This window comes from Equus quagga, chromosome 9 (genome assembly GCF_021613505.1).
Source record: "Equus quagga isolate Etosha38 chromosome 9, UCLA_HA_Equagga_1.0, whole genome shotgun sequence".
Classification (NCBI taxonomy): domain Eukaryota; kingdom Metazoa; phylum Chordata; class Mammalia; order Perissodactyla; family Equidae; genus Equus; species Equus quagga.
In genome coordinates this window covers 63,223,340-63,247,774 of record NC_060275.1, presented here as the reverse complement: position 1 = coordinate 63,247,774, position 24,435 = coordinate 63,223,340, and the positions used below count along the sequence as shown (strand labels likewise).

Here is a 24,435-nt window from a genome sequence, read left to right as displayed (position 1 = left end):
GGGGGGGGGGGGGGGGGGGGGGGGGGGGGGGGGGGGGGGGAGCTTCCGTCCGCGGGGACCCTATGAATCAAGGGCCTTGGGAGACCAGAGAACAGAACTGATCTGAACCCAGACTGGCACGTGTGAGTAACAGCCCCTCCCCCCTAACAAAGCCAGTGGGCGCAGCCATCTTGCCCCGAAGGCGGAGAGCTAACACGCCGCTCTCGACCCCCATCTAGTGGCGACAGGCTGTAACTGCAAATGAATTCTACCACCATGAGAAAAAACCGCTCCTCTACCATCCAGCAATTTATAAAAGCCCCAGACCAGAAGGAAAACAATAAAAACACAGAATTAAGTCCTGAGGACTTGGAATTAGGTAAACTAAGTGATAATGACTTCAGAGCAGCTATAATCAAAAAACTCAATGAGGTAGAGAGAAAGATAGAGAAACAAGCCGAGTTCTGGAGTTACTTCACAAAAGAGATTGAAATCATAAAGAAGAATCAAACAGAATTCCTTGAGATGAAAAACACAATGGACCAGATAAAACAGAATACGGATTCCCTGAATGCCCGTGTAGACAACATAGAGGAGCAAATCAGCATAATCGAGGACAGACAGGCTGAATGGCGCCAGACAGAGGAAGAAAGAGAACTAAGAATTTAAAAAAATGAGGAAAATCTCCGAGAGATAATGGATTCAATGAGGAGTAAGAACATAAGGATCATAGGAATTCCCGAGAATATGGAAAAGGAAAATGGAGCAGAAAGTGTGCTTAACGAAATTATTGAAGAGAACTTCCCAAATCTAGGGATCAACGGAGAAATGTGTGTAGAGGAGGGTTTTAGATCTCCTAGATTTGTCAATGTAAAAAGATACACCGCAAGGCACATAATAGTAAAGTTGGCAAATAGGAATGATAAGGAAAGAATACTCAGGGAAGTAAGAAAAAAAAAGAGAATAACCTATAAAGGAGCCCCTATCAGACTGTCAGCGGATTTCTCTACAGAAACCCTACAAGCTAGGAGAGAATGGAGTGATATATTCAAAGCTTTAAAGGATAAAAACCTTCAGCCAAGAATACTCTATCCAGCAAGAATTTCCTTCACATATGAGGGAGAAATTAAATCTTTTCCAGACAAACAAAAGTTAAGGGAATTTGTAACTAAAAGCCCTCCATTACAAGAAATCCTCAAGAAGGCTCTCATACTTGAAAAAAGAAAAAAGGGAGAAAGGGGACACAATCCACAGACTAGGGAGACCAATGGATAGAACCAGAACAGGATAGCAAATATTCAACTATAGCATTAGGGTAAAAATAAGGAAACTACCAAAACAAGGACGATCTTAGCACTCTAACTACAAATTAATAAGACGAGTTGGAATAAAAAATGAAAATAATTATTTAGGAGGGGAAGAGCAAAGGGTCTAAATCAGTATTGGTCGAGTAAGTAAGAGACCACCAGAGAATAGACTATATTATACACGAGATTCTAAATACAAACTTCAAGGTAGACACTAAAATAAAGTACAGAACAGAGTCACAAATCATAGATAAGGACAAATCTAAGAAACCCAGCAAAAGAAACTGCAGTATTAAATGGATAGTCTAAAGCACACAGGAAAAGAAACACAGGAAAACAAGATAATGAGCGACAGATTGACAGCATTAAGTCCACATGCATCAATAATCACTCTCAATGTGAACAGATTGAACTCTCCAATAAAAAGACACAGAGTGGCAAAATGGATTAAAGAACAAGATCCAACAATTTGTTGCCTCCAGGAAACACACCTCAGCCCCAAGGACAAACACAGACTCAAGGCGAAGGGGTGGAGGACAATACTTCAAGCAAACAGCAAGGAAAAAAAGGCAGGTGTTGCAATTCTCATATCAGACCAAGTGGATTTCAAAATAAGACAGGTAAAGAGAGACACAGAGGGACAATATATAATGATCAAAGGGACACTTCATCAAGAAGAAATAACACTTATAAATATGCACCCAACACAGGAGCACCAAGATTCATAAAGCAACTATTAACAGACCTAAAGGAAGATGTTAAAAACAACACAATAATAGTAGGGGACCTCAACACCCCACTCACATCAATGGACAGATCATCCAGACAGAAAATCAACAGGGAAATAGTGGAGCTGAATGAAAAACTAAAACAACTGGACTTAATAGACATATATAGATCACTCCACCCTGAAGGAGTTGAATACACATTCTTCTCAAGTGCACATGGAACATTCTCTAGGATAGACCATATGTTGGGAAACAAGGCAAGCCTCTACAAATTTAAAAAAAATGAAATAATAACAAGCATCTTCTCAGATCATAGTGCTATAAGGCTAGAAATTAATTACAAGAAAAAAGCTGAGAAAGGCACAAAGATGTGGAGACTAAACAACACACTAATGAACAAGCAATGGATCATTGAAGAAATTAAAGAAATCAAAAAATACCTGGAAACAAATGAAAATGATAGCATGCCATACCAACTCATATGGGATACAGCAAAAACTGTATTAAGAGGAAAATTCATCGCAATACAGGCACATCTTAACAAACAAGAAAAATCCCAAATAAGCAACCTTAAAGCACACCTAACTGAACTACAGAAAAAAGAACAAATGAAGCCCAAAGTCAGCAGAAGGAGAGAAATAATAAAAATCAGAGCAGAAATAAATACTATTGAAACGAAAAAGGCAGTAGAAAGGATCAATTAAACAAAGAGCTGGTTTTTTGAGAAGATAAATAAAATTGACAAACCACTAGCCAGACTTACAAAGAAAAAAAGGGAGAAAGCTCAAATAAACAAAATCAGAAATGAGCGAGGAGAAATAACAACAGACTCTGCAGAAATACAACAGATTATAAGAAAATACTACAAAAAACTACATGCCAACAGAATGGATAACCTAGAGGAAATGGATAAATTCTTGGACTCCTACAATCTCCCAAATCTCACTCAAGAAGAGGCAGACAATTTGAACACACCAATCACAAGGAAAGAGATTGAAACAACAATCAAAAGCATCCCAAAGAATAAAACCCCAGGACCAGATGGCTTTCCTGGGGAATTCTACCAAACTTTCAGAGAGGATTTAATACCTGTCCTTTTCAAGCTATTGCAAAAAATTAGGGAAGATGGAACACTTCCTAACACATTCTATGAGGCCAAGATCATGCTGATACCAAAACCTGACGAGGACACCACGAAAAAAGAGAACTACAGGCCAATATCACTGATGAACATAGATGCAAAAATTCTAAACAAAATTTTGGCAACCAGAATTCAGCAATTCATCATGATCAGGTGGGATTCATACCAGGGACACAGGGATGGTTCAACATCTGCAAAACAATCAACGTGATACACCACATCAACAAACTGAGGAATAAAAACCACATGATCATCTCAATAGATGCAGAGAAGGCATTTGACAAGATCCAACAGCCATTTATGATAAAAACTCTGAACAAAATGGGCATAGAAGGAAACTACCTCAACATAATAAAGGCCATATACGACAAACCCATAGCCAACATCATACTCAATGGGCAAAAACTGAACCCCATCCCCCTGAAAACAGGAACGAGACAAGGATGCCCTCTATCACCACTCTTATTTAACATAGTACTGGAGGTCCTGGCCAGAGCAATCAGGCAAGAAAAAGGAATAAAAGGAATCCAAATAGGGAGGGAAGAAGTGAAACTCTCGCTGTTTGCAGACGACATGATCTTATATATAGAAAACCCCAAAGAATCCATTGGAAAACTGTTAGAAGTAATCAACAACTACAGCAAAGTTGCAGGGTATAAAATCAATTTGCATAAATCAGTAGCATTTCTATACTCCAGTAACGAACCAACAGAAAAAGAACTCAAGAATACAATACCATTCACAATCGCAACAAAAAGAATAAAATACCTTGGGGTAAATTTAACTAAGGAAGTGAAGGACCTATATAATGAAAGTTACAAGGCCTTTCTGAGAGAATTGGATGACGACATCAGGAGATGGAAAGACATTCCATGTACATGGATTGGAAGAATAAACATAGTTAAAATGTCCATTCTACCTAAAGCAATCTACAGATTCAACGCCATCCCAATCAGAATCCCAATGACATTCTTTACAGAATTAGAACAAAGAATCCTAAAACTCATATGGGGCAACAAAAGACCCCGAATTTCTAAAGCAATCCTGAGAAAAAAGAACAAAACGGGAGGCATCACAATCCCTGACTTCAAAACATACTACAAAGCTACAGTAATCAAAACAGCATGGTACTGGTACAAAAACAGGTGCACAGATCAATGGAACAGAATTGAAAGCCCAGAAATAAAACCACACATCTATGGACAGCTTATCTTTGACAAAGGAGCTGAGGGCATACAATGGAGAAAAGAAAGTCTTTTCAACAAATGGTGCTGGGAAAACTGGAAAGCCACATGTAAAAGAATGAAAATTGACCATTCTTTTTCACCATTCACCAAAATAAACTCAAAATGGATTAAAGACCTAGAGGTGAGACCTGAAACCATAAGGCTTCTGGAAGAAAACGTAGGCAGTACACTCTTTGACATCAGTATTAAAAGGATCTTTTCGGACACCATGCCTTCTCAGAGAAGGGAAACAATAGAAAGAATAAACAAATGGGACTTCATCAGATTAAAGAGCTTCTTCAAGGCAAATGAAAACAGGATTGAAACAAAAAAACAACCCACTAACTGGGAAAAAATATTTGCAAGTCATATATCTGACAAAGGCTTAATATCCTTAATATATAAAGAACTCTTGCAACTCAACCACAAAACATCAAACAACCCAATCAAAAAATGGGCTGGACACATGAACAGACATTTCTCCAAAGAAGATATACTGATGGCCAATAGGCACATGAAAAGATGCTCATCATCGCTGATCATCAGGGAAATGCAAATCAAAACTATGCTAAGATATCACCTTACACCCGTTAGAATGACAAAAATATCTAAAACTAATAGCAACAAATGTTGGAGAGGTTGCGGAGAAAAAGGAACCCTCATACACTGCTGGTGGGAATGCAAACTGGTGCAGCCACTATGGAAAACAGTATGGAGATTCCTCAAAAAATTAAAAATAGAACTACCATACGATCCAGCCATCCCACTACTGGGTATTTATTCAAAGAGCCTGAAGTCAGCAATCCCTAAAGTCCTGTGCACCCCAATGTTTATTGCAGCACTGTTTACAATAGCCAAGATGTGGAAGCAACCTAAGTGCCCAGCAACAGACGAATGGATAAAGAAGATGTGGTACATATGTACAATGGAATACTACTCAGCTGCAAAACAGAACAAAATCATTCCATTTGCAATAACATGGATGGACCTTGAGAGAATTATGTTAAGTGAAATAAGCCAGCGAGAGAAAGATAATCTGTGTATGACTCCACTCATATGAGGAATTTAAAACTATGGACCAAGAACAGTTTAGTGGATACCAGGGGAAAGGTGGGGTAGGGGGTGGGCACAAAGGGTGAAGTGGTGCACCTACAATATGACTGATAAACATTAATGTACAATTGAAATTTCACAAGATTGTAACCTATCAATAACTCAATAAAAAAAATTAAAAAAAAGAATATATTTTTGTGGTCTAAGTCACAGCTCCATACTTCCAAAAAAAAAAGCCAATAGATTAACATGAAAAGCTTTGGCCTTTTGGCCGAGACTGTTTTTCCAGACTTCATCTGAGAACCTCACTCATGGCTAAACGCCATGTGACGTCTATGCTTGTTTCTCACATAATCTGGCAGAGAATTTTAGTCCCCGTGAAATTTCAGCATGATTACCAGCACTGAGATGCTGTCACTATTGGCAATTTGCGTAAGTGCTAGTAAAGTTTCCACATGGTCTACACAAGAATCCTGATGTTCCTAAAGGGTTTTATTTAAACGTCTAAGTTGTCTACACGTGCATCCTATCTTGCCCTGGGTTGGACTTAGAAAGAACCACTCAGAAAAAAGCACATGGCAGGGTTTCCCCACAATATATTTACATGTTTTCACTTTGACTTTTTATGTATGCGTCAATATACAGCAGAAATGCTTTCAAGAGCTGTTCCAGGGATAGGAAAGTGCCGTATCTATGTATTTATTCTCAAGAGTTAACACACATACTTGAATTCAGTTTCCTGATAGCTATGTTTATAACAGTTCATCAGTGTTCCCCATCATTGAGATAGAGTTCAGAATTGACTATGACTTCATTTCCCTTAGCCAAAGGCACTCCCACAGTATTCTTGAAGTTTCAAGCAAAAAAGTAAATCAAAATGGAAATTTCAGAGCACCAATGAAGTATGTAAGAGCAGTGTTCAGCCCTTTATGTCAAACTGAATCCTGGAAAGTGTAAGAGAATAAGCTAGATATAGCAACTAATCTTTCCATTTTTTGTTAACTATAAATCACTCTTGCTAAGGAAGAAACTGCCATTATGCCTTCAGTGTGTAGATCACAATTCAAACACAGCATATCTGCTTAACTAAACTCTCCACAAATATCACAAAGTACTGCCTCATCGTTTCCTAACCATAAGTTCACCTCCGACCACCGTGAAGTCATGTTACCCCCACAGGACAGATGGGGGCAGTGAGGTCAGTGCATAACTTGCCCAAGGTCATGTAACAATAAGCACAGAGCCAAGAATTAAATCTGAGTTTCTGCCTCCTATAACAGAGCTTTGTCAATCCACACAAGTTCTGCACTTCAGGATACCAATGACATCTATTCTTCATTTCCTATTCCTATTTCAGAACTGGAGAACTTTTCAAAGTTACTGTTTTATATGATCATCTGTAATTCCATATTGTTAATACGCTACCTTACTCTTCTACTTAACATAAGTTAAACATTAGTAAATTCAAACTTATATAAAATTCTATTTTCTAAAAACTATTTTCACTCCTACTTATCTTTAAATATACATATATAAAAAATATCATGATACTTGTTTATTCCTCTATAAAAAACAGGTTTCTAATCAAGTATGAGCCTTCAGGATTTTGTCCCAGGTTGCCATTTTATTCCTGGAAAACAAAAACAAAAAAATCTTTGTTGCTTCTAGAGAAAATACAAATGGTACTGATTCTGTTCCAGATTCTCAACAATTTATAACTTTAAGCTTGTAGCTTAAAGCCTCAAATGGACAAGCCTAAATTGTAGTCAGTTTCAACTTTGAAAGTGTTATTAGTGGAGGGGCTCAAATTGACAAGAAGCCAATAACATATGTTTCAAGTTATAAATGTCCAACTCTATTGTTTAAAACTTTCAAGAATTCCATGGCTAAAATCAAAAGGAGAGAAAAACAGATAGCATATCTCCTCTATTTTGGTGGCCAATTCTACCTCTGTGAAGAACTTATTAGCAAAAAGATATCTTTGGCACCTCAATGCAGGAGCATATTCTCCTAGTGCCTAACATCTGACTCTGCATCTGCGAGAAATGAGGTGTGAACCACAGAGAGTGAATAGATTAAAACAGTCAGACTCCGCACAGCCAGCCACCACCAAAGAAGAGCTCTCCAGCTCTTTCTCAAACAGGTCTCTCTCCCACAGAACGGTACATTTTAAAGATAGGGGAAAGGTTATGGCTAAAAACTTCCCACCTCTGCACTTAAGCGAGGGCAATCTACCCTCTGATATCTGGGGTATCGGGCCGAGGATCCATGACTTGGGTTTCTCTTTACAGGTGTCAGCGCTACGGGGTTGAGGACAGCTAGAACAATAAGAACAGCTGTCTCAAGAAGACCCCACAACAAACGCCTGCGCTCTCATTCTCTGTCTGTCCAGGAAACCACTGCTTATGAATAGATGACTAACAAACAACAAATGAACGAAAAGGTCGTGTTTCTGAGTCCCCCAAATATAAGACAGCAAAGCAGGGCTCACTGCTCTCCGGGAGCCCCGGGAGCTCAGATGAAGAGCAGAGCACGGACCTGGCCATCTTCTGTAACCACATGCATGTCTCGAGGCTCTGCTCTGTGATTAGCTCCTAACAGCAGGCTTGGTGCAGGCCACCCTAAGCTAGTCACCAGAAGGACACGTGGTGAGAATGAGAAAGAAAACTAAGGGGGAACAGACCTTTCAAGGCCCCAGGAAAGGAAGCTGCCTGCAAACATCTGCCTTTTAAAGGAGGTCTAGGTGGCGAGTCCTGAAGACTCACAGCAGGAGTAACATTTGACCAAATCAAGAAAGAAATGTGGAAAAAAGGGTACTTTATTGCTAAGGAAAAGACATCAAATATATGGGAAAATTCATGGCATTCTAGTATTGCTTCAATTTAATACCTACAAAATCATACAAAGTAACCATCACTGGCAGCCTAGTGGTCATTCAACGTATAAATGACGAATGACTGAATATATCAGCCTCATTTAACTAAGTGTGTCCTACGTCATGTCTATAAATGGTATCTGGGGAAATCAGATCCCATTCTGACCCTAACCCCTTCGGCTGCCTTGTGGTATACTGCACTGGACAGAAACGAACACAAGTTAACAGCTCTCAGCTCTTCCCCACATAGAATGTGCCACATTTGATCAGTTTCTCTTTTCAATCCTGACATTTTCTAGGACATTTCTGGATTCCAAAGCCAAATTAATAGAATTTGGTTTTCCCCACAGTTCCGTATCATGGAGTCTTGGCCACCCAACAGTTAATTAACTAAGTGTTCACAACTCTTATCTTTCACAGAGGAAATGGGAATTCCTCGGGCCTTCTGGATCCTTCTATTTAGACCTTGGGGGTTTTGAGAGGCTGTTGAATTTTTTCATCCTTCAATACAAATGTGAGGCCAAGTATTTAATTATTCTGTTTTACTGTAATATATCAGCTCTTATCTCTATGCTAGTAATGGATGAAGACTTCAAAGAATGTTCTTAAAAGATCTCATTTGCACACAAATCAGCTGCTTGAAAACAGAGCCCCATCAGGCTGTCTGCAGGTGTGATGGGAGGGTCCCCTACTCCAGGGCTGCTCACTGGAGGGCTCTCCATTTGTGCCTCAAATCCTCCTGCTCAGCCCCCGCCTGCCCTCGCTCCTGCCTCCGAGGTGACTCAGCAGATCGAAACGCAGCCATGGTGGGAGCTGCCTTCAGATGTTCTGATTCTGCGGGTTCAATTCCCACCTACGCACCAAAAACTCACTCAAGGCTACAGGTGTGACGTTCCATTTATACTCTTTTTCTCTAACAGGCAACTAAGCCAATAAACAGCTCCTTAAATTTTTAAATCTACCTATTTCCAGTTCAATGAAGATTAACTTAAAACCCTACAGACAAAAGTAAATTTAAATAAAAACTGAAAGGCTGAAATGAAGTTCTCTTAAAATATTTTTGTAGTTTTTTTATGGCCTAGGTTTTTAAAAAAGGTTTAATCACAGCAAAACCTGTTTCACTTCCTATGTTGATAATTTTTTTAATTACTGTACTTTTCACAATGAAATTAGTTTTAAATCCTTTAACTTATCTTTTTAAAATGAAAGCAAAATAAATCTCTCTAGCTGGAAGCTTTCCATGTAAAGAAGCCACACTAATTTCTTACTTTAAAACTCTTTTGCTCATAGGGGTCCTCAAATAGGCAGAGAAAGGGGGCCTGCTCCCCCAAAGCAGACTTTGCCAGAGTCAGGCTGAGATGAGAAAGGTCACAAAACAAGGGTACAACAGCAAAACAGACCAATAAGAAGGGAGGGCAACGCTGGTCCCAACACCTTTACCAGGAACGAGTCACACAGTTTAGGACAGCATGACAGCTTCCAGGACCCCACTGGTGTTTCTGATCTAGCCAAGGAAAAATGAAGGGAGAGGGGAAGAAGATTCAACTGTCCCCAAGAGCAAGGAGTCAATTCTTTCTGATGGAAGGGATGGGCTGTCACAGAGGCCACGCAGTTGGAGAGGGTACCGCCAACCCGAACCCCAGAGAGGCTGTGAATTAAGCCGGGGCGGGGGTGGGGTGGGGTGGGGTGGTTTCCACATCCAGACTCACCAAGACAGAGTTAAGTGATCAACCGAAGTGTTACGAGTGATCATCTCTAGATGGTTGATTCTGCCTTTTTCAGATTTTCTACAAAAGTATTATTTTTATAATCAGAAGAAAACAAATTAACAAAATATTTTTTCTTAAAAACATATTTGCCACTTCTTTAAAATACCCTTTCAGCTAGGTGATAACCCTAATATTTTAACTTAGTTTTTTTTAAAGAGAAAAAGGATTAATTCTAATATAAGTTGTTTTAATACTTCTGAAATACATCTATTTATCTTCCACTAACATAACTTTGTAGCACCATTCAATGGATGGAGCAAAGCAGTGGTTTCAGGTCTGCAGAGGGTACTCAGACCACCTGGGATCAGAATCAGCTGGGGCTCAGTAAAACTGCAGGCGCAGAGAATTCTTCGGAGTACAGATGCCTGGGTTACCCCACCAATCCAATCAGAATCCCTGGTGGGAGGTCTTGAGCAACAGGGAATTTCTAAAAGCCACCCTGGGATCCTAAACTGCAGGCTGGGTTGAGAACGGTGAGACACATGTCTGCACCGCCACTAAGCGCCCAGGCAACTCTTACAGTAAAGGTTACTAACCACTGGCCTGTGAGTGAGTTAGCCCTAATGCCACTGAGTGACCACATTCGGAGACAGAAATGACAAGCAGACAACAACAGACCATAGGCCCTGGTCAAGGGCATCAACTTGTGCTTATTTTGATTACTGTCACAAATCTGGCCCAGCAATCTTATTACTTTTTGCATTTCATATATGTATATGCCATTTTCTTTTTGCTGGTCTATGGAAAAGGTATATGCAGACTAAGTTTCTGAATTTAAGAGTTTCACTTTAATAACATGCAGTACTCAGTGTAACTGTCTCTCACAAGGTTACGTTTTCCGGTCTCAGTCACACTCAATCTTCTTTCCACAGCATACAAAGTAATAACTGGGGGAAGGCCTGTCATCTACCTACATCAGTGATGACTATTACTGAAATAAGGTTGAGGAGATCTGACTTCCTTAACATGGAGAAAATCTTATTTCCTCTTCTTTCCAAAGAAATAACTCCCTTAAATTGAAATAGGGTTCCATTGAGGAGAGAGAATTGGAGAGGAAGAGAAAGAAGAGTGGATAGGAAAAAGGGAAAAATAAAACCCTGCTAATTATAATTCACAGGTTGCCTTCAGTTTTCTCCTTAGAGATCACTCCAGTCTGGACACCCAACCAGCCCTTAACCAATGCTTTTAATTCAATTCCACATAAATTGCCGAGCACTCACCGAGTCAAGGTCTTGGTCACCTCACAGAAGAGGTAACAGATACACCAAAATCTTAATTTTTAAAAAAAGCCCTCATGACCAAACCTTTTATTTACCCGATCTTAGACATGAAGAAAACTGGTCAAGTCCTTCTCTAATAACATCTCGACCATATTCTTTTCACCCTGACAGCCCTGTGGTACTTCCCCCTGGGGAGGATGGGAGTGCAGCCAGCAGTGGTCTAAATGGATTTCAAGCAGCTTTCACCAAATTCAGTCAATGATCTACAATAGCACAACTGAGAATTACGAATCTAGCATTTTTATATCTTGAGAAACACTGGTTATGAAAAGAGTATAAAACAGTAACGAAATGAGGGCACAGATGATAAGCTACTCTCTATTGTTTCCTACTCCTATTCTTCTCCAGCTGGATTCCTGGCACTCTGGGATTGAGAGGCTATCTCTTTGCAAGCAATGAACCAAGAGTTCTCCACCTGTTCCTCCCCTGACACAGCCTGAAGGGCAGCCACCCCTAAGCTGTGCTAACGCTCGAGCCTCACGCTCATCCTCAGAACATAAGCTCCAGTAATCACGAACCACTAATGGTGTACAGCTCTCCAAGAGCTCCACCAGCTCTCGAACGTACTGCCCCTGGCTCTAGAAGCCTCCAATCCACCCACTTTCCCCAAGCACCATGATGCTTCAACGTTTCAAACTCAGTTCTGACACCCCTCCACTCCAGTCTTACCCAGAAACAGTCTCCACCAGGCAACCACTGGACCTGTACACATCCTAGCACCACGTGCATCTCACTGTGTGTGTAACTTTGCTTCTGAGTCTCTGCTCCCAGACACAAGATTCTTAAGGGCAAAGACAGGTTTTTCACTCTCACTCTCAACTAGACGTCTACCTCAAACCTACCATGTACAAAACTGAAGCTCTGAACTTTCTCCCCCAAACAGATTCATCCTCGAATCTTTCCCCAGTGGCCAATCCATCTTTCCAGGGCCATAAGCCAAAGAAAATACAAAAACAAGCTAACAAAAATTTCCACACAGTCCACACTAAGTTCCTTTAGTAAATCCTGCAGCTCCACCTTCTCAACACGCCCAGAGCGCCACTTCACCCTCTGCTCTGCCACCTCACTCAGCCCGTTCTCTTTGCTCGCCCAGTTTCTCCAGTATCCTGGCCTCTGTTCTTGCACTCTGTTGTGTTTTCCATACAACAGCCAAGTCAATGCTTCTGGAATATAAATCAAATCGTGTTATTCTTCATGCAAAATTCTCTAATAACTCCACATCTCACTGAGACTAAATTCCGAAGTCCTTACATCTCACTTAAAGAATACTCCATGAACACTCCCGTGATATCTCCTCTCTCACTCACCCAACGCCAGCCAGCCTCCACGACCTCTCCACCTTCCTCTGAAACCGCAGGACACACCCACCCCAGCCTTAGTGCCTGCTACTCCAGCCTGGAACGGTCGTCTCTGGCTCACTCTCCCACCTCATTCATGTCTTGGCTCAAATTCACTTTCTCAGGGGGGCCCTCCCGGTCAACTCCCTCCACTTTCTAACCCCTTCTCGTTCTGTTTTTTTCCGTAACACTTATCACTAATCCGATATACGAAATCTTTCACTTATTTACTTTGCCTTTTATCTGTCTCCTCCCACTGGAGGCTCCAAACCCCACGAGGGCGGGGATTCTCATGTGTTATATTCACTGCTGCACCCGTCTTGTCTAGAATGGCATTTGGCGCAGCGCAGGTGTTCAATGACTAGTTGTTGAATATATGGACTCAGCTTTGAGTCTTCGGGCACTTGAGTGTCAGGCACTTAATACGCATTCATCAGGTTATGCTGGCTGAATTAGGACACCCATCTACTGAATTCCTGAAATGCTATTTTCAATTGTGCTGTCCATTTCCAGTCAATTTCTGGGCAAAATGTCACTACAATAGGCATATTTATCAAAATTCTTAGAATAATTTTTCATAGGAGACAGCCCAACCTAGTGAAAAGGGCATGGTATTGATGTCAGACAGATATGAGCGGGAATTACAGCTATCCCACCTACTAATTGTGTGTGCTTGGGCAGCGTGACCTTGCAAATCTCAGGCTCTTCATCTTTAAATGAGCCAACATCTACCTCAGAAGGTTACTGTGAGGACTAGAGATGATGTACATAAAGCATCTGGCATGTAGCGGATCCTCAATAAACTACAGCTATTACTACTGTGGTTGTTTTTCTTACTAATTTCTCAGAACATTATTAAGAAATTACCCAATGTGAACTATTCTTTAATATAACAGGAGGTGGGACAAAAGTCCAGATTTAAAGAAGCCTTGGTACACCAAAGGAGCAAGGCATATCTGGGTCCTTGACTAGAAAATGCACAGTCACTGTCCACTCCAGGACCAGTACTTAAGAAAACAAAGGACTGGAGCCTTGTCCTCCAGACACATGACAGAATCACAGATGTTTCCTCAACTCGCATGTATTCCTTCTTTAGGGCCCCTCTAGAGCAGGGCTGAGAGACAGCATGAGGGTCTCCAGATCCTGGGCCAGAGCTCACCCTCCTCGAGTTCACCGCTAAGCATGGTCCCCAGATGCATGGAACCTGCAGGGCAGTTTGGATGGGGGGCTGACTAAGGCCCAGCCCCAGTGCACCCTGGGAGAAGCTAGGATTAAAAGTGCTGGTACACTAATAGGTTACACCCATCTCATGCAGAATGCACTCATTCCACATCTGTCTGAAAGAGGAGCATGCCATTCTGCATAAAATCAAAAAGGCAAAAGTGTCTATTACCCAGAAAAGCACTTTAGAGAATGACCCATACATCCTGTGTCCTGCCCTCAGGTCCCTTATAGTGTCTCCCTCCTGACGAGGCTTCGCTCATCACAAGCTCATACTCCTCGTCCAGGCTCAGAAAAAACCACACAGCAACCAAAGGATGCGGAAAACATCACTATGAGATCCAAGAGGTACCACACAAATGGCCTCGCTCAGACTCAGCGTTAAACAATTCGGGACGAGCCTCTTCTCTTCCAAAAGAGATTAACGATAAAAGACAAAAGGACATTATTATTTTGAGAGACATTTATAAGCACCATTAATGGCTTTTGCCAATTGGTATTAGTCACTGATCTCCTTTGAAGTGTTAAAACCTAACAGATTATGTCAAATTTTAGCTGTCACTTACCAGCTCTGTAAATTGGAGTACGTTACTTAAACTTCCTAAAAATCAATTTTTATCAATTATAAAATGCAGGTAAAATACATCATCTTCAACTGCCGAAAATTAAGTAAAATAATGCACATAGAGTAGCATCTAATATAGCACAACACACGCAGGGGAGGCACTCAATAAATGGGTCATCATTATTTTTAAAGCAGAGGAGCAATTCCTCTCGTTACTATCTTGGGGCTAGAATTTATTCCAATATTAGTGAGGAAAAAAGAATGAACACTTTGTTAAAATCCACTGATGATTTGAGCAAACTTTCCTAAAACTTATGAAATATTATCTCATCCTATAGAGCTTTATAAGCCTTAAGGATTGCTAGTGCTAATACAATCATAATTAATAACCAAATAAAGGGACAGGTTGAACTCTCTCCTCGTCACTATGTCAGAAAAATGAGAGCAGCAGCTATCAGTTCTGCACACTTGTCATTTCCAGTAACACACTTACATGAACTCCGCTGAAAATCTGAGCTGGGTAGATAATTATTTTATCCCAGGACTCTCTCAGGAGGAAGATAATATAAAAGAGTTCAGACAAAGGTTACATGGGACAAGGATGCCTTTGGTTAGCCAGGAAGACAATGAAAGTAAAGTTTCTGGGTATCAAGAAACTGCAGCTAGAAAATCATAATTACTAGAGCCTAATTCTTATCTGATCCTTTAAGTACCTGTCTTCTTCATTTAGCTTCCAGAAAGCATAATAAAACAAAAAACATACTCGATTTTCCAAGCTACGTTCTCCCACTTTGATGGAGAAAAAGAGAAAAATTAACTACAGCATAATTTTTAGATTAACATTATCTAATACAGAAGATATACCTCCCACTGAAACATCTTCTCTTCATTCAAAACTTCTGCAATATATTCCTGATTCCATATTTCTATTTTGACCACATATTCCCTCATTTCTCATCACCACATATCTGCTTCTTACGTACAACAGCATCTAGCAAGAATCAGTTATTTGATGTGTCCATTTCCTAAGTCTGATAGCAACACACAGACCAGTTAAGCAAAGATCACATGGAAACATAAGAAAGCACACTGTATTTAATAGTGAAAACCCTCATATAAGGGTCACAGAGACTAACCTAGAAGAGGCCAGATTTGAGAGTCCAGTCAGGCAAACACACTTGAAGGTAATAAAAGTGACAATTTGATAACATAATCAGAGACCAGCAATGCTAAGAAATTCTTCATCAACATTAAGACTGGTTTTGCATCTGTGTGAAAGGATGCTTTAACTCTGAGAAGAGAAAATAAACAGAGAGGACACTTCGGGAGGCCAGTGCCAGTGGCAGAGGAGAGCTCAGATCCTCACCTGGCCCAAGCAACCCCCCTCCTACCTCCCAAGGTGGGCATTCATTTCCTTCAGCTGAGGATTGAGGCGTAAAGGACTATACCCAGGTGTCCATTGTTGGCGACATGTGGACACCAGTTAATCCATCAGAGGCCTAGGACAGCAGGGTGTGAAGGAAGAGAGTTACATGTGGCAGGAAGGAAGAAACGGTTGGAAATTTAAACAGGAGCGAAGACATTACTCTTCCTATTTCATGGTTTGCTACTTGAGAATCACTCGCATCTAAAAGGAATAGAAGAAGATCAAAAAGTTAAGTCTGCAGGCGCCAACCGGATACGCTTCAACCAGGGGTACTGGCTCTCACCATGAAACTGCGGAATTAGCTTCAAATGGCTCTGCCCACCTTCTGTTCCAAGGCACTTTGAGTAAATTTCTACACTGGGATTTTTGCTATTATTCTGCTTTGTTTCAGTATGTAACATAATTATTCTAATCATTTTCTTTATAACCTCCGTTCATTCATAACCATTCTCTCATTTAATCTACCATTCAATAACATTTATATGCTATACGTTGGATCCTAAGGATATGAGACTGACCTTGTTTTTGATTTGGCCTACTTTTGATTTTTACCACTGAACCACATGTAATACACCGTGATCATTAAAATAGCTAAATACACACAAATGAGTGACTTCTAGCTAAATATCCATGTAGACCCAGGTCAGGAGGCAGTGGTACACCTAGAGCGCACACTCTCACCTCACCCTACAGATGCGACATTTTAATATGGAAATCAGAGAAAGCTGGTGATGCAGTATTTGTTTTAAAATAATACTTGAGGGCTTTTACTCCTGAAAAATAACTCTTTTCACATCAGTAAAGTCATTAATGTGACACGACTACATAACTGTCTAATTTTGCTATAAAACTAGTTTTGGGGATCTAAGGAAGACTTGCATCTGTAGGGTATCTGGTCTACCAACAGGCCCCCATGTCACGTGGTCCGGGGAGGGATATGAGCTGACACACTATGCTTAGTAGTGGTGATAAGAGGGCCCAGAGGGCTCAACTTTCTCCCTCAAGGATGCAGGTGAAGCATCATTCCTTACACAAAACCACACGCAATTCCCAGGCAGTTCGGGAGCCCCTCCATCAGCGCTCAGGAGCAGGGCCCAAATTCTGAGAACACTGGCCACCCTGCCCAGCCAGTAACCCAGTGCCCAGCCAGACCACAGCTCTTCTTAAGCAGGGGGTGAGCAGTTGTCATCTTTCTATCCAGTGTCTAGCACAGAGTTTACAGATTTGTTCAATAAACATGCAGAATAAATTAATTTAGTACTTGTTTTATTTTAAAGTATATCTCATCATTCAAATTTTATCAGATAAAATTAAATTTATATCAATATTTCTTACTTAAATGCTAGTTCCATTCAGTTATTCATTTAGGAAACGAATAATGAGGGATAAAAAATTCATTGTAGGCATCAATCTCCTAAAAAAAGAAGAATATTTGAAATAACCATACTTGTGTGTTGTCTTTTTATTCAACTGAGCAATAATTTCGCTCCACAACCAGTCAGCATTCCAGAAGTTCTGGGATACGTGCTACACAGTGAAAGCACAAAGAATGAGTAATCTATTTTCACCCAAGACCTCTACTCTCAATAAACCCAGAGGCAGACAGTGCATTATCATCCACGTGCTCCCACTTCTTCTTGCCTGCAGTGGACCTTTCGGTAAATTTGATTTTCATTAGGACTTCCATTATAAGGGAAGGAGGAAAAAACAAAGTATGTGAAATTCAAGCGAATTAATCTGACTTATCTCCAAGATCTCCTTAGAAAAACTGAGTTGAAGAGATGTAAGAGACAATTAAAGGAACTGAGCCCTACCTTTTAACAGCTGTGTTTTTTGGTAGGTATACCCAACTTTCCCTTATTTGCAGAGGTAATCAAAGGCTCCAATTTTGGGTTCTCCCTTCTTTAAAGAGAAGAGACTGGCTTTGGCCCAGATTTATGGTTGTTTTGCCTTTTTTTTTTTAACAATGATTCTAACAAAATCAAGATAATTTTTGGTCAAACATGTAATCTATATTTCACAATACAAAACTGAAGATTTTTAGGGTTTCTTTTCTACATTTACCACATAAAACGCTAAGAGTAATTTTCAAAGTGGTGATGTCCAGTGCTTACTTTTCAAGGACCTTCAGCATTCCACCCTTCCAGACACAGACAGAAGACCTCCTGGGTAGAACTATACACCAGGGACAGGACTGAAAAATCACAGAGGACTGTCTTGCTAGAGAGTAAGAATCTATGAAAATTAGCCTGTACCCAAATCATTTCAAAAAGTTTCCTATTCAGAGTAAAGTAATACTTGAGATAGCTTTCAATAAGACAAGGAAATCAGAGTCAGAAGTTTCTTTCTGGTCAAATCCAGGAATACAAGAAAATAGGTTTGGAGGAATTAGAGGGCAATTAGACTGGATTATATTGCCCAGCTGGTTGTTCCTTTAACTAACACAGCACTATGTGTTAATGCTGGGTTCATAATGATGGACACAAAAGACATGGCTATAAATTCTCACCCTCAAAGATCTCATAGTCTAGAGAGAACACAGACAAGCAAACAGTTCTAAACAGAGCTGAGAAATGTCATGAGATGGGGAAGTCCTGGATGCGACAAGACGTAGAGAAGGGGCACTCAAGCTAGACTGGGGAGATCAGGAACTCCTTTCAAGAGAAAGTGAAATCTGAGACCCAAAGAAGATAGCAAGTGAAGAAAGAGTGGGTTAGGTAGGGGGTTGGGCGTGGTAAGATGGAGGAGCCTAAAGGGTCCATGAGGCATCAGGTCACAAAGGGAACTCAAACACACAGCAGCAAGGAAAGGCAATTCAGAGGTCTTGAGCCTTGGGGAAGTAAGGTCCGAGTGGCGTGTTAGACACTCATCCTGGCTAGAGAGTGGAGGCTAGATCAGGGAGTACACCTGGGGGTGAAAATAAAGAAAGGAAGATCAGTGAGGAATGTGTTACGATGATCCAGGCGAAAGAAGAGGGCATGGATAATTACCATGTCATGGAAAGGAGAAGAATTTCTGGGGGGCAGAGAGAATGAGGATCTTTAGCTTTCCCTACTACTATCTCCTTCATTTACGACTTCCACCATAAGAACCTCCCTTCTCATCTACCTAAAATAATAATCTAAGTTAAAAATGGCGGGCTATGCAAATAAAGATGCAAGACAAATTCTCTGGTTCCCCACTTCCAAATGGCCTACCTGGCTACACCCCACCTATATACAAATGCTGGAGCCACCAGTAGGGAACAGCATGTACTCCACAGAGAGGGGACCCACAGAACATGGTGGGTCAAGGAAAGCACACTGAGCAGGGTGCCTGGGCGTCAGTGGACGGTGCATGCATTCTCTGGGTTGGGGAAGGGGCTGCAGTAGTTAACAGTGCTCTCTCCCAAAAATTTCTGGTTCAACTCTTTCAAGGCACATAGAAGGATCATATGTCCTTGTCAGTCTGGGCCCCTTGGTTATTACCAGGAGCAAAGACCTCTTGTCAAACCACAATGCACATATAGCTCAAACAAGAAGCCAATCTTTGTTCTTTGAGGCAGCAGAGATTTGGGGTTGTTCTGGCAGCACAACCTTGTCCATCCTAACCAAGTGACTGGTCAAGGCCACATGTCTGGTGCAATGAGAGGAGAGAAAGCCAGGTATGTGTGTGCTGAGTTTGAAGGACCTAGAAAAAAAGGAAGGGTAGGACAGTCAGATTAAATTGAAGGTGGCAGCCTCGAAAATGGAAAGACTTTTCTCTCATTTAAATATTTATGGAGCATCTCCTCTGTGACTATGTCAGGCAACTGCTCACACCATTCACTGGTCTCCATCTGTTACACAGACCAACACAACAGACAGGGTAAGGGAACAGACCCTACAGTCAGATTGCTTGGGTTTAGCTGGCTCCTCGATTACTCAGCTGTGTAACTTTGGTTCAGCCACTTAACCTCTCTGAGTCTTAGTTGAGTAAACAGAGATATTATTCATATCTGCCTATCTCACCAGCTTATGAGGATTAAATGAGATAATGAATAGAATTTATGCAGTCTGGTACATATAAGTACATATTAAGTACCCAAGCATTAACCATTATTTATTATTTATATTTCAGATTCCTAAACCCAGTATGTACGGAATACAGTATCTTACAATAATAATGGCTTATCAAAGGTAGGAAATCAAGATAATTTTAATGTCCTAACAGAAACCTGAGGATAAAAACAATATAGTGAAGCTAAAGCTGCATTTTTAAACTTGAAATTCACTTCCATAAAAAAGTAATAATGACTTTGGTTTGGTTAATAATGACAGAGGCAAAAGCATAATTAAAAGGTTACAAAAGTGGAAGAAAATGAGCATTTTCCTCAGTATGTCTTGTGTAGTCAATCACAAGTTGAACAGCAACAGAGCTGAAATCAACCCTATGCAATGATTATTTCAGCATGAAGCTCTTCTTCCTTCCTGCCCAATCTAACTGAAACAGAATGCCAGAGCAGCTGTTACCATGGTACCACCCTCATCACTGACGACTGACGGGGCGATGGTGCTTTGCCCTTCACAAGATAAAGCAACAAGAAAAGCTTAGTGGATACACACGTTTATATCTGATGCCAATCACAAATACTGTAAATGTTTTTGCACTTTTTATAAGAGTAATTTGAAAACATAACCAAAATAAGATGTCACATTACGTAAATGGTAAAAATGTAAGTTATAAGATTACTCATGAAATACATTTTCTTCCTCCATTTATACATAAGCATTACAGTCCACCTGCAAATAATTATTTCATTTCCAAAAGTTTTCTCTTCTTTAAAAGACAAGTACATGAACCTAGCCTTATTTGCATCAGATATTATTAATGTATATCTTTTATATTTATCAAGCAATGTCAAAATATTAATGAAAGTTACAAAGAAACAATATATTTTCAAATGAACCTCATCAAAATTGCTAAGTCAGAGAAACGTATTCATTCAGAGGAATCATTAGCACTTCCTTGGTATGACTTTGGTGCTTGAGGGTGTTTTTTTTAAAACAGACGGACTATTCTCAGGCCACGTGTTTCTGATAAGAAGGTGGGATTTCTGTGGTCCTAGACTCCATTAGTGCAGACAGGGCACAGCTGCGCCCATAATACTCTGATATTCCCAATTACAGGTATATACTGTTTATTTCAACGTGCACTGAAGAGCTGAGGGTTCAAACCCACAATTCTGCACTGTAAAAGGGATGCCTACCCGCCCTCCTCACAGGGCTTCTGGAGCTGACACTATTACAATGCTTGGCCATCCATTCATTATCACTCAGATCAAGTAGGGAGACTTTCACAAGCGTGTAAAGCCAACATGTGCTGGACAGGACACTTTATTTTTATTCTATATGCGCTTTGGCTCCCTGGTGCCGAGGCAAACAGCTGTCATTCACATGTAGGCCTCTGCTAACACTTTCTGTAATTCCTAAGGGGCTTCCTGGCCTATAATTAGGCTTTCCAGCTGCCGCAGCGTACACTGCCGGGTGGAATTTAGGGCTCTCTGCCTTACAGCAGTCCCTTAAAAGTCCTCTTCAAGATGGTACTGCTGGAATGACATCGTTTAGAATTCAGCTTGGAGAGAAAATATGAATTCTTCAACCATTTGCTATGAACAGGTCTGTTCTACGAGAAGTTTGCTTTAAAATGAACTCTGAGCCAGCCACACGAGTAGGGAATTGAGACTAAGCATAAAAAATGGGGAAGTACAAAATAATACCAGAAACTTCCTAATTCAGAGTTGCAGAGAACATCAGTATTGACCCAGTTACAACAGCTCTCTCAGCCTTTTACGTAATTCTGCCTTCCAGGGACCATCACTAGGATTCAGTGAAATGGCACAGCAAGAGGAACTAACAGAGAGCAGGCAAAAATCTCACCCTGTTTCAAAAGACAGCTGGCAAGCCAAAGGCAGAAGCAAGTCAAGAAGTAAAAGAGGAAGCAAGCTTTAAACTGGAGTAAGTCTTTAAAACTAAAAAAGGTCTGACTTTTAAGAAAATGAAAACCTTTTCAAAACACATAGCACGGTCCACCACCCCCCGACTGTGGTCCAAGTCATCATGGGAAACAAACGAACAGGAGCAAACCTTCTCAACACAGGAGCGCCTGCTGCAATTGCAGAGGGAGGTCTGTGCATGGGGCCCTCCTCGGTCTCACAAATCATCTTTTCCCTGGCTAGAAAACGACTATTAAAATGAGCGGAAATTCAAGTGCCCACAAAAATTCAGATACCCCAAGAGCCGCTAAATGATACGGGGCGGGAAGAGGCTTTTCACTAACAAATGTTCCACGTGGTGCGGGTACCTCTGGTGTGTGGCGCACACTCGGGAGCCCCAGGGCCAGTGGCAGATATTCACACAGTCTACTGATGAGCTCCTCCTGGGCGAGCGACACCTGGACACAACTGGGAACTTACTTGGCTACCAAGTTCATCAACTTGAAAGAACAAGATAACAACTAAAACCAAGGGCTCATCTACTCCGTGGGCTTTTGAAAGTTAAGAGGATACTTTATATTTAAGGAATGGATGTGAGGACCAGCTCTGCCACCCAAATGAGGACTCCTCCTGATCATGTCTGTTATATGAAGGAAGCATCTGGGAATTCTTGTTCCTCTTACTCATTCTATTGACTAGTGCGAGAATTTCCCAAGCCAGAAATCACAGGGGCAAGGAAGCAGTGGGTCCAGGCTGGTTCCAGACATTACCAGTTGTTTCCCACGTGAATTTTTCAATAAACTGAAGTTACTTCTGCTAGTACAAAAAAAAAGGCTTTAAAACTCCCTTTGATGGAAATAATTGTCAGTGTTCTTTATACTCCCATGACTTCCTAAACCAAAAATGCTCAACACTGTGAACTTCCAGCACTACCACCCCCTTCACAGCATGGGCCAGACTACTGTCCTGGGTATCAGTTGGTATGAATTCGGGGAATGCAAACTCACTTTAAGATTAGCCTAAGAAAGACAATTAATGAGACTTTTTTTCAACTCAACAGTCAAAATTTATACATTTACACTACTACACATGTCTATTAGCAGAGACAACCAAGAGTTGATTATTACACAAAATCTGCTGACCAAAATAGTTAAAACCAGAGTACAAGAAGTTCTCAACTCTCAATTAATTATATTCCAAAATCTTATCTGTAAAATGGTTGTAGAGGCAAAAATCCTGTTTTCCACAGAAACAGTGTCATAAATTATAGGTAGGCATCCAGGACTGCCTGTGAAAGTCTTACATCAGAATGTATGAGGACAGTATTTTAGTAGAATCCCTAAGAGCCAAGCGACTCCTTAAACCCAGCAGGGACTGCATCTGGGTGCTGTTCTCAAGACAAGCAACATCAGTTTGTCTATCTGGCTCATGGCTCTATCATCAAACATTTCAAGCAGTCCTCGGAACATATTAGGCACTGAATATTTGTGAATGAGTGAGTGATGAATGAATGAATGAGGGAACGCACCGACCGCAACCTGAGAGTCTAGTAGAGTGAAGGTTTGCATGATCCCACAAGAAGAAATACTCAAAGCAGTCCCAAGGAAAGAACAGAGGGACAGGTAGGGGTTGATCTCAATCCAAATGTTTTAACAATGGAAACGGTTTATATGCACTTAAAAATTAACCATGATTTTTAAGCTGAAAAAATTTCCCTCTCATATTACTGGAGCCCCAGTATGGCTCCACTGTCAAACTCCAATGTCAAGTTTTTTGGGTATTCCCTCAGAAATGTTCTAGGCATGGTCAAGCACAATATGTACATGAAAACCGTACACACACATGGTTCTACCTTGCTTCATCCATCAGCCGTATGGGGCACAGCCACCACCTTCACCCCTCAAACACGCCCTCCTCTAGGATTCCTGACACCAGGCTCCTGGTTCCCCACCTCACTGACTGGCTTGGTCTGTAGACACTGGAGAGCCTCAGGGCCAATCCTTCAAGCTCTGCTCTTCACCTACACTCAGTCCTTGAAGGGCTGGACCAATCTCAGGGCTCTGGATATTGTCACCATCGTCCCTTACCAGGATCAGCAGCCTGAGCTCCCAACTGGTCCCGCTGGCCCTCCCCTCTCTTTTACAGTCTTCTAGAGTTCATCTCTTAAAATACAAGGTCAGGTCAGGGATTCCTCTGCTTGGAAGCCCCAATCACTTCTCACCGCACTCAGGGAAGCCGAGGCCTTGCCACTTGTGGCCCTATTTCTTGTCTGGCCTCACCTCCTATTTCTCTCCCTCTCTCTGCTGCAGCCACAGTGGCATCCTTGCAGCTCTGAAGCCACAAGGCCCCCCCCCCCCCCACACTCTACAGAGGGCCACCCTTGAGCCACTTCAGGGCTTTGCTCCCATGCACCTCTTTCGCCAAAGACACCCCCAACTGCGTTCTCTGAAATCCCAACCACCCTTCCTGTCCCTCTTCCTTGCTTTATTTCGCTCCATAACACTCATCAGACCTCCCATATTCTATATTAATTTATTGTTTCTTTTCTGTTTCTCGCCTCTAGAGAATAACCTCC

General features: G+C 41.2%; 1 protein-coding gene across 14 annotated transcripts in view; it reads right to left on the bottom strand.

The window, feature by feature from the left end:
- EPB41L3 (erythrocyte membrane protein band 4.1 like 3) overlaps positions 1–24,435 on the bottom strand; it is a 227,431-nt gene that overhangs the window by 101,411 nt on the left and 101,585 nt on the right. The window contains exon 1 of one of the 14 annotated variants that reach the window (XM_046671828.1): positions 10,019–10,075. The exons of the other annotated variants lie outside the window; for them this stretch is intronic. Within the exon in view, the coding sequence (XP_046527784.1) occupies positions 10,019–10,062 (44 nt within the window). The 5' untranslated portion in view covers positions 10,063–10,075. Of the gene's footprint in view, positions 1–10,018; positions 10,076–24,435 lie in introns of those variants that run through there. 14 annotated transcript variants of the gene reach the window in all.